The 18,384-nt window shown below is 29.5% G+C and overlaps 3 protein-coding genes and 1 long non-coding RNA gene across 6 annotated transcripts; 3 read left to right on the top strand and 1 right to left on the bottom strand.

Annotated features, from left to right (window-relative positions):
• Positions 1-1,399: 1,399 nt before the first annotated feature.
• On the top strand, positions 1,400-3,106 carry LOC126846720 (uncharacterized). Its single transcript, XR_007686919.1, has 2 exons — positions 1,400-1,633; positions 1,803-3,106. It is a non-coding gene; the product is annotated as an uncharacterized LOC126846720 (long non-coding RNA).
• A 1,834-nt stretch (positions 3,107-4,940) lies between these two features.
• On the top strand, positions 4,941-6,453 carry LOC126846708 (uncharacterized). The gene is made up of 2 exons (XM_050586482.1): positions 4,941-5,079; positions 5,269-6,453. Exon 2 carries the CDS (start codon positions 5,416-5,418, stop codon positions 6,241-6,243), a length of 828 nt encoding a protein of 275 aa, XP_050442439.1. The 5' UTR covers positions 4,941-5,079; positions 5,269-5,415; the 3' UTR covers positions 6,244-6,453.
• A 936-nt stretch (positions 6,454-7,389) lies between these two features.
• LOC126846549 (uncharacterized) lies at positions 7,390-17,586 on the bottom strand. Of its 3 annotated transcripts, XM_050586113.1 has the most exons (3): positions 17,413-17,586; positions 9,401-9,557; positions 7,390-7,730 (listed from the first exon to the last, which is right to left on the bottom strand). In XM_050586113.1, exons 1-3 carry the CDS (start codon positions 17,551-17,553, stop codon positions 7,693-7,695), a joined length of 336 nt encoding a protein of 111 aa, XP_050442070.1. In that variant the 5' UTR covers positions 17,554-17,586; the 3' UTR covers positions 7,390-7,692. The 3 variants fall into 3 exon arrangements, 1 of the variants encoding a protein (XP_050442070.1); XR_007686901.1 differs by lacking the exon at positions 7,390-7,730 and having other exon boundaries at positions 9,225-9,557; positions 17,409-17,586; XR_007686900.1 differs by lacking the exons at positions 7,390-7,730; positions 17,413-17,586 and adding an exon at positions 9,646-9,782 and having other exon boundaries at positions 9,225-9,557.
• On the top strand, positions 12,295-17,002 carry LOC126846550 (uncharacterized). The gene is made up of 4 exons (XM_050586114.1): positions 12,295-12,415; positions 12,611-12,685; positions 12,750-12,848; positions 16,881-17,002. Exons 1-4 carry the CDS (start codon positions 12,358-12,360, stop codon positions 16,958-16,960), a joined length of 312 nt encoding a protein of 103 aa, XP_050442071.1. The 5' UTR covers positions 12,295-12,357; the 3' UTR covers positions 16,961-17,002.
• Positions 17,587-18,384: the final 798 nt, after the last annotated feature.

Raw genomic sequence — 18,384 nt, 5'->3', positions numbered from 1 at the left:
TCACTTATTGACAGCTTGTTGCAGTTGAAGAATGTAACAAAATGCAACAAAACTATGCTTATACGCTCGCTAAGGATTGTAAAAAAAAAACTTGAAGATAGTATCCAAAACGGTAAGGTAGTTATACTAAAAATAATATATTTATTGAAGCTCATCGACATTGAAATCGGTAACGATGTTGTTAACGATAGATTTTACCAAGTTCTGTTTCTGCTCCAAGATTTTCTCAGGAAAACCCCAACCACCATAGAAATTACTGGTATTTTACCAGGTGGCTTAGATATCTACACATGATAGTGAAAAGTACCCGAATGGCATCTACGATTTTTATTTGGAAAAGTTAAATTCTTACATGAAATTCATGTTCTCTTGACCGAGCTTGGTTTTTAATACGAAAAGAACCCGTCGAAATTATCTTTTCCTAAATGTCAAACAATCAGATAAATTATAACAGAATTATGTTGAAATCAAGTAATAATAATATGCATAGGTCTAAATATTTTCACGAATTACAAATGTTGTATTCTTTATAGAAAGAGTAATTATTTTATAACATTGATAAAAGTTCATTTATGACATGTTAATTTGTTATGAGTTTATTTAAAAAATAATTATTGGATTAATTGATTTCAATGATTTAACAAATGTAATAAACATAATTTCGTTTATTATTGTATTTTGATAAGTGGAGAAAACCCCTAACGTTATAATATAGCTCTAAAATAGTAAAAAATTATTGTGATTTGTTTTACAAATACAATTTTTTTCCTTATAAATTAAAACTACACGTAAGTAGCAAGTAGTACTAGAATTAAAGGATAAAATCCATCTATATCAATAACAGACACCACTCTAACTGCCATCATACAATTATATTATAAACTTAAGTTTCATCAACTTAATACCATTTATTATTATTTTACTCTATTACAAATGGCGCCCAACTATAAAGCTCTGTACGTTCTCAGAAACATTAGTGTTCTTTAGTTAATTAAGGAAATATTTTAGGAATAATTTTTATGTCTTATCAAGTTAAATACATGTCTATAATTAATACTTAATAATTTCAATAATATTATTTTTGGCATAAAAAATGGCTCAAATTAGAATTATTATTTTTAATTTTCGTCGACATAATGAGAAGTCCAGTGACTGCCCGTTTGATCAGAGTATTGTAGATGACTTTTTCCACATTCGATAACATTTACTTATATCGAGCGTCTTACATAAAATCTCCCCTTAAATTTCTCGTGGCCAACGTCCGCGAAAATATGAAAACTTTACATTGTTTAGCGATCTCACATTGCAGCGCCATTACAATCTTATACATTTTTTTCTTTCTTATTTTATAAAATTATGTATATAATACGATATACATACACCCAAACGCGCCACCGTCTGACCTTCGCACGTGTCATTAATTTTTTATGTCTAATATTTATATATTAATTTTATATTTTATATCACTATGGAGGAGGGTGATACTGCGTACACAGATATACTGATGACGCTCCGAACGCAAAAAGTCGTGGACTATTCTCACCTCGGGGCTATATAAGAGCGGTAAATACCGTACCGAGCCAAGATGAGCGCCGGATCCGTATTAGGTGAGGAACAAGAAGAAGTAAAATAAGTAAGTAGAAGGGAAGGGTCTCTTATCAGCCATCATATAATATTATTAAAATCACCGTTCTCTAATGCCGTATAGTATTTTAACGATATACTTATACTACTTTACTACTGACTTATATTTATAAAATTTGACCTATGGTATTAATGTAGAAATGTTTATTACGCACTAGACAATCAACGACGGGTTTGTCAATTTGTCTATGTGAAACGCAGTTGTTAACTACGAGTCACAAATCGCCAATTTTCAAGAATTTCGTTTTTCAACACAGACCACGTACATCGTGCTGTTCGACCAAGGAAAATTGGCCAAGTCTAAGCGATTTAAAATGGAAAAAAATGCAAAGATGATGCCTTTAATTTCGTTGGTTTTAGTATGTTTACACAGTGTAACACAGGTATGCACAAGACCACCAAGAGAAGCCACCAAAATGCTCAATAAGATCAGGAAAGAAGAAAATTGGGAAGGGATGTGGTTCGATGAATTCCGAGAAAGTTGGGGCTGGATGCCGATAACCTATTTGCGGGATGCAAATAACAGAGTTAACACAATGTTTAGATTGAAATTAGTCTCTCCGTTGATGGGTTGCGCTTACGGTGTGGATTTGAATTATTATCACTTACTGACGCTTGTTGTGATTGAAGAATGTAACAAAATGCAAAAAAATCACTACGATGCACTCGCCGAAGATTGTAAACAAAAAATTGAATATAGTATCCTAAACGGTAAGATTGTTATATTCAGACTAATGCACTCGTTAAAGCGCATCGACATTTTAATCGGTAACGATGTCGTTAACGATCGGTTTTACCAAGTTCTGTTCCCGCTCCAAGGGTTTCTTGAAGAAAATCCAACCATCATAGAATTTAATAGTATTTTACCCGGAGGCTTAAATATCTACACCTTGTTTAGTACAGTTGCTCTGTCCTTGAGTGAATTTTTGATTCATTCATGTAAACCACCGTATACCTTGTTCAATGTAGATGCATTAAGTCGCTACTATAATAGTGAAAATTACCCGAATGGCATCTACGATTTCTATTTGAATGTATTACAATCTTACATGAGTTTCATTGAGAATCACTTGACCCAACTTGGGTTTTAATACGAAAAGAACCGGCAAACTTATTTTTTCCTGAATGGCAACAACCAGTGAATTTATTCCAACAGAATATGGTCGTCGAATAGTAATGTATTTTTACCAATTACAAATTTGGTATTCTTTATAGAAAAAGATGCTAGTTAATAACTTTTTAAAGATAAATAATTTATGCCATTTTAGTTTGTTATGAGATGATTTAAAAAAAAAACCTTTTTTGAATAATTAATTCACTGTGATAAATGTAATAAATGTCAAAATTTCGTTTTACAGTGTTTTTTTCAGCCAAGAAAACCCTAACGTGGAAATAATATAACTCTATAACATTAAAAAAATACCATGATTTGTTTTGTAAATAAAAGATTACACAAGTTTTATACATTTATTTTATTTATTTTCTTATTATTTCTTTATCTTATCTTTAAATAATTGAATACAACTCAATATTCGACAATGTATTGATGGAATTGGTTTAGACCGATTGACTACAATATAATATACCAAATTTTCTGTTAGTAGTAGTGTAGTTGCAGACAGTAGCAAATATCAATTTAAGTGGAGATAGTCCATATAAATATTGAACATACTGAAAACAAATGATACAACATTTTTAATAAGTTTCTTAGATACTTAATTAATTATATGGTAAAGCAACAAATATCAATATAGATGTGATCATTTTTAAGTTAACGAATTTTAATAAAATATAGGTATGATTAATTGTTTATCCAAAATAACTTATTATGTTTTTATATGTTTATGAATAATAAAAAACTGTTAATTATATTTTCCTAATTCAAAATATTATACAATACACCTATATCAATAACTGCATTGTCTTACCTATTAGTGTTCATTAAACGATAGTTGAAGATTCAATTTTTTTCATAGAAATTGTTATATTTTTTCTTTGAATTCAAATACTAATATGTTAAAACTACACATTGATAGGTTTCTTAGAGCAATTACTTAATACTGTAAACTAAAATAAAAGTTTTAATTAAAATATCATCAAGTATAATTTAAAATACTCTATTTATTTTAAATAACATATTATTATAAGTAGGTACCTTTAATTTTGATATTTTATGTAGGTATAGACTCAAGCAAAACTTCATCTCAGTATTCACTAGGGTTGGGCCTATACCGGATATTCGGAACGATATCCGAAATCCGGATAGTTTCGGATATCAAATAATATTGCAATTATCCGTAGAACCAAAACTATCCGAATAGTTAAAAATTATCCGGCTAGTTTCGGATATTCATTTAATTTTTAACCAGCCGAATATATTTTTTTGAGTACTCAAATTTATATGAAATTGTATAGTGCAAGATAATAGAAACTAAATATAAGATTGCGTTATCTCTTAAACCAGTGAAATAAAAATAGACCGAGTTTATCTTCATACGAATATGCATACATATATTATGTCAGTACCTTAATTGGGCGACAGATACAGGTTTCTATACAAATAAATATTTTATTCTGAAAGTATAATTTTAAATTATAAATTAAAAATTCATTTAAGTAGTAGGTATAGTAGTTAATACATCTCTATCAATAACAGCTACAACTCTATCTACCATCATACAATTATATTAGAAACTTACGTTTTATAAACTTATTACTACCACTTAAACCTTTCTATTATAATTTTACTGAAACTTCCATATTCTTTAGTTAATTTTGTCAATTTTTAAGGAACTATTTTTATATCTTTTCAAGTCAAATATATGTCTATAATAAATAATTAATAATTGAATCGGCCATTTCAAAAACGACACAAGTCACAAAATTGAAATTTCAGTGTGTCTAATTTTTTGTTCTCAACATTTGTATTTAATATGAGTCTGACAAATTTAGTTTTCACACAAAATACGTAACTAAGTATATAATTATCAAATTTGACAAAATATCATTTTTGAAAAATCGGTGACTTATGTTGTTTTTGAAATACCGATTCAATTTCAATAATATGTTTGGCTTCGTTGTGTAAATAGTGTAAACACAATACCCCACTTAATTTTTAATAATTAACTTTTTTATTAAATTATGTATGTCAAAACACACACACTAATGCGCGTGCACAGGCACAACCGTCTGGCCTTTACACGTGCTATACATTTGTATGTCTATATTTTTATATTAATTTTATATTTTATACTGCGTCCTACCGTGGGGGAGGGTGATACCGCATACACAGATGTACTGGTGGCGCCACGATCGCAAAAAGGGTATGTGAACTATTCTCAGCTCGGTGCTATATAAAAGCGGTAAATATCGTAGCGATCCAGATGAGCACCAGAGCCGAATTAGGTAGGTGAGGAACAAGGAGTAGTAAAAGAAGTAAGTAATAGAATAATTTAATCTTTTGAGGAGCGGAAGTCCTCATATTTCTTACGTCTATCAAAAATTATACGCTATTATTAAAATCACAATATGAATTATAATACTTAAAATACCATTTTTATTAAAAAAAAAATTGATGTTTTAATAACCTATTGCACTACTATAGCAATGTTTAATATGTACTAGACCATCAACAGCGGTTTCGTCGGTTTGTTATTGCGAAACGCAGCTGTACACTAAGTGTCATTAGTGAAAATTTTCAAGCATTACGAACAGCACCACGAAAATCACTTTGCTGGATCAAGGAAAATTGGTCAAGTCTGAGCATTAAAAATGGGGGAAAATGCCAAGATAATGTCTTTAATTACGTTGGTTCTAATTTGTTTACACGGTGTAACACAGGTATGCGCAAGACCACCAAAAGGTCAAAGCAAAATGCTCAATAACATCAAGAAAGAAGAAAATTGGGAAGGGATGTGGTTCGACGAATTCCGGGAAGATTGGAGTTGGATGCCCATTAGTTATTTAAGGAATACAAACAGCAGAGTCGACACATTGTTTAGATTGAAATTGGTCTCTCCGTTGATGGGTTGCGCCTACGGTGTGGATTTGAATTATTATCACTTACTGACGCTTGTTGCAATTGACGAATGTAACGAAATGCAAAAAAATCAAGCTTATGCACTCGCTGAAGATTGTAAAAGCAAACTTGAAGACAGTATCGAAAACGGTAAGATTGTTATACTCAAACTGATGCACTCATTGATGCTCATCGACATTGAAATCGGTAACGATGTCGTTAACGATCGATTTTACCAAGTTTTGTTCCCGCTCAAAGATTTTCTCGAAGAAAATCCAACCGTCATAGAATTTAATGGTATTTTACCCGGAGGCTTAAATATCTACACATTGTTTCATAAAGTTGCTGAGACCTTAAGAGAATTTTTGATTCATTCATGTAAACCAACGTTTACCTTATTCAGTATAGATACAATAAATCGTGACTACAATAGTGAATATTACCCGAATGGCATCTACGATTACTACTTGCAAGTATTAAACTCATACATGATATACATCGAGAATCATTTGACTGAACTTGGCTTTTACGATAAGAACACGGCTAACATGTCCTATCCTAAATGGCAAACAACCAGTTAATTTATTCCAACAGAATTATGTCGGAATCGTGTAATAATGTCCAATGAATTAAATATTTTTAATAATTTCAATTTATTTTTTCTTTATATAAATAGTAACTAGCTTATGGTTTTTAATGTTAATTTGTTATGAGTTATTTAAAAAAAAAATTTTTGGATCAATTGATTTCACTGATTTACTAAGTTTAATAAATGTCAAAACTTCGTTTTATGATCTCTGTTTTTATTTCGGTAGAAAAAACCCTAAAGTGATAATAATATAATTTAGTGTTTGGTTTTATTTATAGCTAACTTAAGTAACATGAAGTATTAGAATTAAATGACAGAAATAATTTATCGATAAAATATCTTTAACAAACTGTGTTCATTCTACTTAAAACAAAACTTTGTCTTGGTAAAATTTGTTTTCTTGAAAATTAAAATGTTTATTTAACTTATATTATACTCATTCTGTTTTTGAACCGATAAAAACATTTATTTAAATGTCCAATCCCATAAAAGTTATTTATCTAGCGAATAAATTGGATAAAAGATGAACTAAGAATTTAATGTGGTCTTATGCTACAAAGAATACCAACAAATAATTTTGCTGAATTGTATGTCTTGTGCATATTACATTTTTTTTTAAATAATTATTGTAGACTCAAAATACTGAATTATGAATAAAAAATAAAATGTATGGGTCACAGAAAATGGTATAACAAAAAGTAAACAATTTTTTCAAAATGAAAATCATAGGAAAATTAGTGTGGGATAATAAATGAAATATATCATAAAATATTAAAATTTTATCTTGAAAGGATTGAGGATTAAATAATAACATTTTGGTCATGAAAAACAATATTAAATCAAATACCATTTTATTTAAATCTAAGAAAATATTATATTATATCCTTGAAATTTTAAAAATCATATTTACTTTATTAAAATACCTTTATATATCAAATTTTCATAAATTCACAAATATCATAAAATATCTAATTCCATTAAACTTTTGTTGATATAGTTGAGTTAAAAAGTAATGATAATTTCAAACGAAATAAATACACGTTAGTATTACAATAGATATATAGTTATAAATAATAATAATTATTAGGCATACACGATAATTAATAATCATTAATTGAAGTTAAATTTTAATGCACTTATTACTAAAATAACACATGGAAACTTGTTTTTTTATAAGTACCTCACTGAAAAAGCACCTAAATATTTGCAATTGTAATTTTTAGATCCTTCTAGAGTAAACTTATTTAAGTAAATTTTTTTTTTTTATTTACTTGAGGCGGTTTAATTATATTGTGACCATTTTATAGTTGAGTGAATGGCAAATACCTGACCGTTCATGAATCGATTAAACAAAAAATAATTCTCAAAAAATACCCATAGTAATGTTAAAAACTATTACAATAAATATACACTGTCAGATTAAAATTATTAGAAGAAAACTTTAAGATGCCAATCTGTCGATTATAAGAAACCAGCACACTAAAAACAAAAAATAATTAAGGGAGAAACTTTAAAAAAAAAGAACATACGATATAATATGTTTTTTTTTTTATAAAGTTTGACATTTTTTTTTAAATTTTTGGTATAAATATATAACGTATATATATATATAAACTAAAAATAAATAACACAGACGCTGAGCAAACAAGTGCATCTGCGGATTATGGTTGTCTACCAAGTGGCACGAATAGGAAACGACACTTAGACATTTTGTATTTTCGTATAGACCGCGCACGTCTTGTTGTTCGATCGAGCGAAATCGGTCAAGTCTAAAAACATTTAAGATGGGAAAAAATGCATTCATAAAGTTTTTGATTCCGTTGGTTTTGGCGTGCTTGCACAACGAAACGAGGGTATGCGCAAAGCTGCCAAAACGGCAAGTCAACATGCTCAAACATCTTAAGCAAGAACACCTTTGGCAAGACATGTGGTTCACGTTCTTCGTTAGCGGCGGTGCTTGGTGGCCCCTAAGCAGTCTGTGGGAAGGAAATCACGGAGTGAGCACCGAGACTAGATTGAAAATGGTCCCTTCGTTGATGGGCTGCGCTTACGGCGTAAACTTGAATTATTATCACTTGTTGACGTTCAAAGTGATCGAAGAATGTAACGAAATGCAAAAAAACAATGACGGCCACGCCGAAGAGTGTATGGAAAAACTCAGAGGCGCCATCGAAATGGGTAAATTGGTTGTGTTAAAATTGATTCAAACGTTAAGTCGCATATATTTAACGATCCGTGGCAATGTTACTATGGATCGGTTTTACAAAATCCTGTCCCCGCTCGAAGATCACTTTCTCAACCGACCCGTCGAAGTGGAATTTTCTGGAATTTTACCGGGAGGCTTAGTTATCAACACGTTGTTCAATGCGGCTGCTGGATCTCTAAGGGAACTGTTGATCGACACGTGTCATCCAAACTATCAGCCATTCGATGTAACAACAGTAAGCAGTGAATATTATGTTGGCGACAATTACCCGAATGGCATCTACGATTTCTATTTGGAAAAATTAAATTCTTACATTGATTACGTCGAGAGACACTTGACAGCACTTGGTATTTACTAATTACAACCGTGTTTTGTATTCCTTTATAGAAAGCTTTTACCTATTACCTACTATTTCTTTATTATAAATAATGGTTTACAATGGTTTAGTCGCATTACTGTATTACTGAGACGAATTGCAGAAAAAATTGGAATTTATAAAAATAAAAAATGTCAACATTACATTATTTTTAATACTACGCATTACTTATTAATAACTAATCACTAATCTAATCTATATTACTTATCAGCAATTCTAATATTATTATATTTTAGACATAATCAAAAATTAGCTTGTTTCTGTTTTCTTAATGTGCATACAATACACTTTGAAGTAATTATATTTAATTTTTCAAATAATAGTTTTAAAAAATATAATAAAATATTATACATTTATAGTTTAGATATTTTTCTCTATATGTTTTGTCGAGATGGAAAAAAATAAGCCATTAAAATATTAATATCATAAGAATTATGATATTAATGTATACGACATACAATATTAAAAAAAGGTTCAACCGGTTTTAGAATTTTAAAAAATGGTGTAAGTACTACAGTAATTATTTTGGAGCTCCTTTGATAAATAAATAGCATTTGTTTTTCTTACTATAGGTTTTTATTAAAGCATAGAACACACGCATAGCCGCTTTAGTTTTGAATCTGGGTGAAGACACATAGATTGGTTTTAACTTGCATTTAAGTCGAAGAATAATTTTGAACCAATAAGCGTCCTCGTTGTTTTTCCATATGTCATATGTTTTCCTCTAAAACATAAAAAATAATTATTCAATACAGGTCTCACTAAAAAAGGTGAATATTTGGTAGCTTTATAGTATTGTACAATGACTTAACTAAAAATATTTCAAAAACAAAAACTACAATATTGAGGAGTTTTTGCGTTAAATGGATCACTCTGTATACGGGTGTACAGTTGTCTCGATATTACAGCAAAAACGGGTGGTTAAAAATATATATTTTTTATAGAAATAGTAATCAGTTAATAGTTATTATTCTGTAATGCCTTGAAAGCCATTCATATATATATATATGGGGGTCGGGATACATTTTTTTTGTTTATAATTTAATAATAATATTATATTTTTAACATCAAGTTCTCGACACGTGTAAAATATGTAGACGCCAGACAGTGTTTATTTATATAACACACATGTATTAAAAACATACAAAAAATTTGACCTTCGTTAAAATAATATTCATAACTCATCTTCGCAAAGAATCGTATACAGTTTTATTTTTGTTCAAAAAAATAATTTTAATTATTCTAACAACAATTTAGTTTTTGCTGAAATTGTATTCAAACGAGTTTGACAACAAATAAACATTGATTTTCAATTTCAAACCATAGGTACCTAATTATTTCAAATACTATATTTTGATAAATTAAAATATATTAATATAGGTAACTAAAGAATCGTTTGAATCAGTTAATAAATATTATTGTATACATTAAATAGAAATTAACCTACTGATTTTCGAATACTCGGTATACGCAAATTATTTATTCGTCATGTTGGTATATTGTTTTATCTAATTAAAAATCAACTAGGTCTGCCGATAACGGTATAGGGGTAAGCTCAGTGTTGGCACTACTGGATATTGTGTCTATTATTTTACATTGGAATTTCCCAAGTAGCTTACCGAAAATTCCATTCGACTTTAATATCACAGATTAGATAAAACTAGATGGGGTCAACAACATGGGGGTCATTTCACTAAAATTTCATTTTTTTTTTAAATCTTCCAAAATGAATTTAGTAATCTATTTACAACTATTAAGTACCTTTTAATAGGACTAATAAGTAAAAAATAAAAAAAAACCTAGAAAAAAGTGAACTAAAAAGCAAAAATTTTAGTAATTTTTACTTTTAATTAAAATTACTACTTTTAATTAAAAGTAGTAATTTTACTACAAGAACATTTTACCAATCAATTGTAGAACATTATTTTTTTTTTAATGTCAATTACATTGAAAACAACCGGAAATTAACTACAATTTTAAATATTATTGAACATCTTTAATTTTTGACTAAAAAGAAAAGCGTGGGCCCTATTCAACAAAGTCCAAATTCATTGAGTAAAGTATTATGGAATATATGTATCACACATCAATATTGAACTAAATTAAAATTACAAAAAAAATTATAATAGAAAACATTATCTGAAAATTTATTAGGAACTTTGTTGAATAGGCCCCACGCCTTTTTTTTTTTGGTCAAAAATTAAAGATGTATACCATTATTTAAAACTGTAGTTCATTTTCGGTTGTTTTTAAAGAAATTGACATTTAAAAAAAAATGAGCTACAATAATTGATTGGCTAATTGTTCTTGTAGTAAAATCTTTTTTTTACTTTTTAGTTGACTTTTTTATTTAAATGTACGGTATTATTATTGTGAATTGATATGCTATACTCCTGGCAAACAAATGGTGAAGGTAAGTGATGGTCGAATCCACATGGAACTTTCTGGACTTGTCTTGGGAGGCTTGTCTATCAACAGATTGTACAATACAGTTGCTGCTTCCTTGGGAAACTTTTTGCTCCATAATTGTAAATCAAAATACAAATTTTTCGATAAAACGGTAATAAATGATGAATACAATGGTGAAAGTTACCCAAACGGTATCTATTCTTTTTATGTAGAAAAATTAGATTCTTATACCGACTACATTGACAGTCACTTGAACCGACTGGGATTTCAACACTGAATTCATCATGGATTTATTGTTAACCAAATTTGGATAACCATTAGTTATTTTTTAGTCCTGCAGAAAATATGTTGTCATCGCATATTAATTTAAGATAGTTCAGACATTTTAAGCATATTTAAGTAATGAGAACGGTTTTATTTTCTAGTTATAGTAACCAGCTAATCATTTTAATAAAGCTTATATATTTATGCCATTTTAATGTATTATAAAAAAAATAATTGTTTGATATACCGATTTCAATAATTTAATAAATCTAATAAAACATTTTAAAAAGGCAATAAAATCTATTTAACAAAATACATTGTATAACATAATTCAGATAAGTGATAACATATCAATGTTTTTCCGTGGAACAGAGGAAGTAACTAGGTTTTTTTTATGACATCTCGGTAATTAACAATCTATCAATTCAAAGAGAATCGATGAAGTTAAAAGTCTATAATTCCTTATAGGGTTTTTTTTCCACCAGCGGTTACTCCGAGTTGAGTAGGGTTTTGGTTTGTTCGAATTTCGGTTTCTGAAACTACATTGCTCTGACAGACAGTGCACCGTCTAAGGTTTTATCTAATCTGCGATAGCGTTCTCTTGGTTCTAAAGACACTGTACATTGAACTTGACGAAAATAGGAAAATATTATTATTGAAGAATCTCGGCTTGCACGCATCGCACCGTAAAACATAAACAAGTCGGAGGTCGGTCGCACAACGTGACTGTGTCGAGTTCAAAGCGACCAGAGAGATATTAGGAGCACACATCGGTTGTGTTATTAACAGTATAAACAACAAACGTGTATGGGCCATTAGCCGCCATATAGTAACCACAGGAATCCGCAGACATGCTGGTGGAGCTCTGTCAGCATTACGTCGTACTAGGTCTGCTGGTCACATCGTTCGGTGAGTTTGATAGCAACACTGTACTTAATTTTTGCCGATTTAGCAGTGGCGTTGAGCAAAAAAAAAGGTACCCAGTCATAATATAATGTAGGGAGCTGTGAGGGACAAATAGAGATATAAGGGACGACCAAGGAGAATAGATTGGGTTGAGCGTTCATTTGAAGTGAATAAAAATGTAGGAATTTCTTTGTTCAGGTTCAGGATTGGTGTCGGCCAAGGTCGTGAACCGGCTAGTCGCTCCGGTGGATATGCAGAACGACATTTTCGTCGGTAAGTGAATGCCAAAAACTAAGTATGTAAAATTAAATTAAATACACCGCAACTGGGTACTTAGGTCCAAACGACAGGAACGAAGTTAACGACTGCAAGTCCAGCGTTGTGCGGTGGATTGACGATCTCCATCGCAAAATCGTCCACAAGGTGCATGTGAAATGTAAGTATCGTTTTTGTATTATATTAGTGTCCAAAACAAAACCCGTTTTCAAAACTTAAGCCTGAAACACTAATGGAACCATATTCAAACTCAAAAAACGATAAATCTAAAAACTGTTTCTAACCCTCAACTTAAAATATGAAAAATTGAACCGAATAATTTTTTTAATGTTGATAAAGCTGTTTAACAAATTTAAATATTAATATTCCAATATTTTAAAAATAAACTTTGGTCGGTTTTCAGTATATTTTTAAAAAAGTTAAACTTATACATTTTTTTTGAAGATTAATACTTAGAAAGACTTTTAAGTTATATTGTTTGAAACGTGTTATAATTGAAAAACGGTTATAAAATAATTTTTCCCGAAACATATCTTCTCCAATTATTTATGTTACTATTTATCGTTTGAAAGTATTTATGAAAATATATTTTTTCTCAATTTTGTTGTGTTTAAAGTTTTTTTTTTAATCGAAAAAACGTTTTGATTTTCAATCTTTTGCAGAAAGTTTACCGTACAATTTATTTTATTTTGGTTCTGCAATACACTCTCTTTCTTTAAATACGGGTATTACTTTTGCGCTATCGTTCTGTTTATTGTTTGTTGCACTTAACCTTGACGAAGAAATCTTACAATCATATTATTGTTCGTAATTTGTTAAATAGTGTACTAATACTTGAGTGATTTGTGTTTTACGTTTTGCGATTCTAAAAACCGTGCAAAGCAGAAAACTAAATCGACCTCGCATTTCTTAGAATCATCCTCGTTTCGAAAGTGTACTAAAATCGTTTATTATTGAAACCTTTTGGTTCAAATGAGTGACATTTTCTTCGAATGAAAAGTTTAGAATCTTTTAAATGATTAATAAAAACTGCATTATGTTTTTTTTTTAGTTTAATCATTGATAATATTGAACAATAATTTTAAAACGTTTAATTGAATTATAATTGAATTAAATACAATTCGTCAAAAACTATTGTAGCAAAAAAACAGCTAAATCATTAGAAAAAATCATATAAATAAGGTTAAAATGTATAAAAAAAATTATAAAAAAAGAACACATAAATTATTCTGTGTCACGTATGCGAACGACGTCGCCAAAATACTTGGACCATTAATAATCTGAAAATAATTTTAATCGAATGGTTTGTTTATTTCTGTACAGTACATTAATATCAATTATTTTCATATAAATTTTAAGTTAACTTGACTAGTTTAAATAATATACTTGAAAACTGTGGTACTAGCAGAAGTTAATTAGCTGAATTTTTAGAATATTTAAAGCTAACCGCTTTGTAAAATCAAGTTTGGCCAAGCAATAATTGAACGCAGAATTCAGTAAAGTAAACGAGGTTCTTTTCTGATCTTATTTCTTTTTCTTTTTTTTAACAAAGCTGCCTTAATTTTTTAAATTATTAGTAAATCTCACACACATAGAAAATTTTGTACCATATAAATTAATTAATTCAAAGTCAAAAGTAACAAATATGAATTATTATTGATCTTTTTTAGTAATAAGCATCATTTAAAAATTCTAAATGTATAATTTCAATAGAAAAACCTAGAAACGTTTGTTCTATATAATAGACATTAGGAAAATGTTATCAAAACACCAACAAAAAAATTAAAGTGTAATGAAATTTAGATTAAAATTTTTACAAAATATACAATAATTGTTGCCAATGTTTAAAAAAAAACCAAATCTAATTTGATATTATAAAAAATTAATACTAATTACAACCAAACTCCACACGGCAAAGGTTTAAATGGAAATTGCACGTTGTAAACACATGAGCTCAATCACTTTTGATGGCGTTTAAATGTACAAAACTGGTCTGCATTATGCGGAGTGTGTGTTTTAATGGGAAAAATATTTGCTCCAAATAAAATTCCCGTGTCCCTTGATTTATTTCACCGACCCAAAACGGCAGTGGAGTTGTAAAAATCATTACCTATTTCGGTTTGTCCTTTCCCGCGGTAATGGTACCCGTGTAGGTAAGACCAGACGACCCACGTTAAGACCACTCGTTATCTTCTGCGACACGCTAAGCGCAATTTATGTTTTTCTGTTTATGGTTTTCGCAATGCTCCACCGAGTTGGCAGATTCCAATGTGGGACAAATAATAAGCCGACATTATCGTTGATTACACACAAGTTAACGTTAAGGCACGTTAGGGATTCGACCCTGCAATAGCTGTTGTTACTTCACTCGTACTTACGCAAGTTTTAAGAGCGAGCTAAACCCCCCATCCAAGTATTATAGTAAGGGTAGCAAAGTACCGGCAAAGTTTTCCGCAAAATCTTAATTATTTAGAGCTTAAGTGGATGTGGCACGCGATCTGTTTTTAAGGAGTTTTGTATAGGCAATATTTAAGAAACAAGTGTTTTTAATAAATTTCGACCGTGATAATTCATTTTTATAAACTTCATGGTGTTATTTATAATTTACATATTTTCTTCTTAAGTAAAAGCTATTTTGGTTTATTTCACTTTGAATTTCGACTACTTAGGATGGTCCGATTTTATTTCTGTAAATATATACAAGATGATATTTGAATTTTTTCTTCTTTTTTTTTTGTAAAAAAATTAGGTTTTAGTATTGAAAAAATTACAAATTCGGTTTATTTAATCACAAGAAACGGACATTTCGAAATGAAAGTCGGCTTCTTAAACAACATAGTAACGTAGCCAAACAACTCGAATCTCTTTACAGAATTGAATTTGGACCATCATTGGTCTAAAATAACACAAAATGAAATTTACTTAAAGAAAAAATTGTATTAATTAAAAATAATACCTTGAAATTTATACAAACTACCCGGAAATTTAATTATCATGGCTGAAATTTATTGATACCAAATTTTTCTTAAATATTGCCTATACAAAACTCCTTAAAAACAGACAGCCTCTATCGAACAACTCAATATAACTTTAACCGTACTCTGAAATGCTTAGTTTTTAAAACAGATATATACATTTTCAATACTTGCTCGTCGTGTCCGTTAGAAGAATACTTTTAATTTCATTCTAAAAATAATTTTGAAAAAATCGTTAAAAAAAACTTTAAAAATAGCAATATTTCACATAGAAATAATTAATTAATTAAAAATTGTTTTGAAATTCTATCTCGATTGATATCTTATAAATGTTATGAAGAATCCAAATATATTTTTTTGAACTTAAATTTAAGTATTTTTTTTTTTTAACATACTGTTCAAAGTAGGTAAATAATATGTCTCCGTAAAAAAATATATGCATATACAAAAATAGATATCGGTTTTTTTGGGATAATATATATTATGTTTATTGCTTATAAAATATTTTAGTTAAATGTTAAGTTTAAGTGAAAATTTGCTTAAATACATAATGCATTAAGAAGGGGATTGCATGCGGTCTGTTTTTAAGGAGTATTGTATAGGCAATATTTAAGAAAAATTAGGTTTTAATAAATTTCGACTATGTCAATAATTTTACCTGTTTATTTGTATAAGCTTCATGGTATTGTTTTTAATTTAAATAATTGTATTGTTTTTTTTCACATTGCCATAGTCATAAATATAGAATAGTAGAAATTAGACAATAATTTTGATATCGTTAAGCCTATATTTTATTTTTAAGCCAAACTGGTGTGATTGGCCATGAAACGTTTTCCAAATAGACAATTTTGGTTTTATCAATGCATTAACCATAAACGACATTAGGTTTCATTCAATATGTGACATGACACGATTAGGTACATTTTTCTATAAACATTCCTTTATTTTAAAGCTAACCATTTCTTCACTCATAAAAATGTCAATAAAAAGCATTGATACGTTATTGAGTGTAGTCTAACAACTTTATAATCGAACACATTGAACGACCAATACTTAAGCTGTTAAATTTAATAAAAAATTACTATTTTTTTGTATGTTTACATCAATATCCAAAATTACATATCTTTTAACTATTTCTTTGCGGCTAAACAGAGTAACCTAAAATAAGTAAAGTTATTTTTATGTCGTAATCACAATTCTAACCCTGTTGGTTCCAGTGTGTAAAATGACATACAAATACATGAAGAACGTACTGGGAATCAAAGAGTTCAACTTGGATACGCCTTGCAACGACTAGTAGCAACCGCTTGACGCATTACAAATAACTTCTATCACATCATCTCCAGATCAAAATGAATATAATTGAAATTAAATGAACTCAATGTCTGATAAACTGCAATGACATAGTTATAAATATTTGTATATTATTAATAATCAGTAGTTATTTTTGTCGTAGCTCTACTCAATTTGTAAATACATTGCTAAAATTATACTAAAATATTATTTCCCCGCAGCAAATATAATACGTCGTATAGTAATCCAACCTAACCTAAGGTCATAACTTTGCTTTTACTTATCACATCACCCATTTTAACTTTGTGTCATATATTTTCTACTCAAGATCTCCGAACAAAGTCCGGCTTTGTCTTTAATACCGATTTTATTTAGATGAGATAATTAGTTTTTTTTATGGCATTTACAATATGCGCATCGATTGAATAACATAATATTATTAACAAACTTACTAACTCTTCCGAATGTCACTTGGACTTTGGCTCTGTAATGGCCGCCAGCGTGATCGTCGTTGTTGTGTTGCATATTGTTACATTCGGCGTGTGGTTCTCGACTGTCAACAAGATAGACCAATTCAAATTCACGCCATAAGCGCATCCCATCGTCGCAGAGACAGTTCTCGACTTAGCCACTGGCCCCATCTAAGTAAAAAAAACCACAATGTCTACGCATGTTATTTCGACTTGTGCCACGTGGTAGACGGCAAAAGTGTTTCGCGCAAAACAATAAGACGGTAGGTAGGTATAGGCATACCTTCTGTTTGCCAAGAGTCCAACGTGTCAGCTCTCTGTGCGAATACCGCACACGTTATTGTATGCCAAATTTTATTATTAAAAAAATTCCAACAAAAAGTAACAAGTGCACCGTTGCGTTCTGATGCGAAATATTTCAATACGGTTTTCTCAAACGTGTTTTTTTTTTAAACAAGCTGTGAATTTTGAGTAAACAGTGATTTTTACAACACCTAACAAACTAAACGTACATGATGCTTATAACATGAGGCATGAGCAGTCTTATATCGATTAGCTGTAAATGCAACAAACATAATGTTTGGTTCAAATAATTACTCCTTGACTTGTATTATGCAAGCTTTTTTTTCAAGCTCGGATGCAAGAAATTGAGATTATGCATTTTATTATACTTGGCTATCGACCATGCACGATTTTCAGCAAAGTTTTCTTCTGATATTAGAAAGTTCATTTAATGTTTTCGTTCTCATTCAAGTATAAAACGTTGATAGCGCTCTAGAAAATACTAAACAAGTTAAATGTTTAGCAATACTGTGTAATATTGAGTAAATACAAAAGTTTTTGAAAATAAATGATTACTTAAAAACTACATAACTTACTGCATGAAGAAGTATGTTCGGCGGTTTACAAATTTTGTGGATTTAAATATACATCATTGTAAAAACAATACTTAATCAGC

The sequence above is a fragment of the Adelges cooleyi genome, unplaced genomic scaffold (assembly GCF_023614345.1).
Source record: "Adelges cooleyi isolate 19-005CV unplaced genomic scaffold, UGA_ACOO_1.1 ACOO_flye_CR_arks_rails_tigmint_CR_PRNA_9, whole genome shotgun sequence".
Lineage (NCBI taxonomy): Eukaryota > Metazoa > Arthropoda > Insecta > Hemiptera > Adelgidae > Adelges > Adelges cooleyi.
Note: the sequence above shows the minus strand (reverse complement) of the source record. Positions and strands in the feature narration are given on the sequence as shown.

Excerpts from the sequence above, each read along its gene's own strand:
- LOC126846708 (XM_050586482.1), top strand. The coding sequence starts at position 5,416 with ATGGGGGAAAATGCCAAGATAATGTCTTTAATTACGTTGGTTCTAATT.
- LOC126846550 (XM_050586114.1), top strand. The coding sequence starts at position 12,358 with ATGCTGGTGGAGCTCTGTCAGCATTACGTCGTACTAGGTCTGCTGGTC. Across the intron at positions 12,416-12,610 it reads TCTGCTGGTCACATCGTTCG|GTTCAGGATTGGTGTCGGCC; the intron begins GTGAGTTTGATA and ends TTCTTTGTTCAG. Across the intron at positions 12,686-12,749 it reads GCAGAACGACATTTTCGTCG|GTCCAAACGACAGGAACGAA; the intron begins GTAAGTGAATGC and ends CTGGGTACTTAG.
- LOC126846549 (XM_050586113.1), bottom strand. The coding sequence starts at position 17,553 with ATGCGCTTATGGCGTGAATTTGAATTGGTCTATCTTGTTGACAGTCGA. Across the intron at positions 9,558-17,412 it reads TCCAAGTGACATTCGGAAGA|AGGAAAACATATGACATATG; the intron begins GTTAGTAAGTTT and ends TTTATGTTTTAG. Across the intron at positions 7,731-9,400 it reads TGCTTTAATAAAAACCTATA|TGTGCTGGTTTCTTATAATC; the intron begins GTAAGAAAAACA and ends TTTTGTTTTTAG.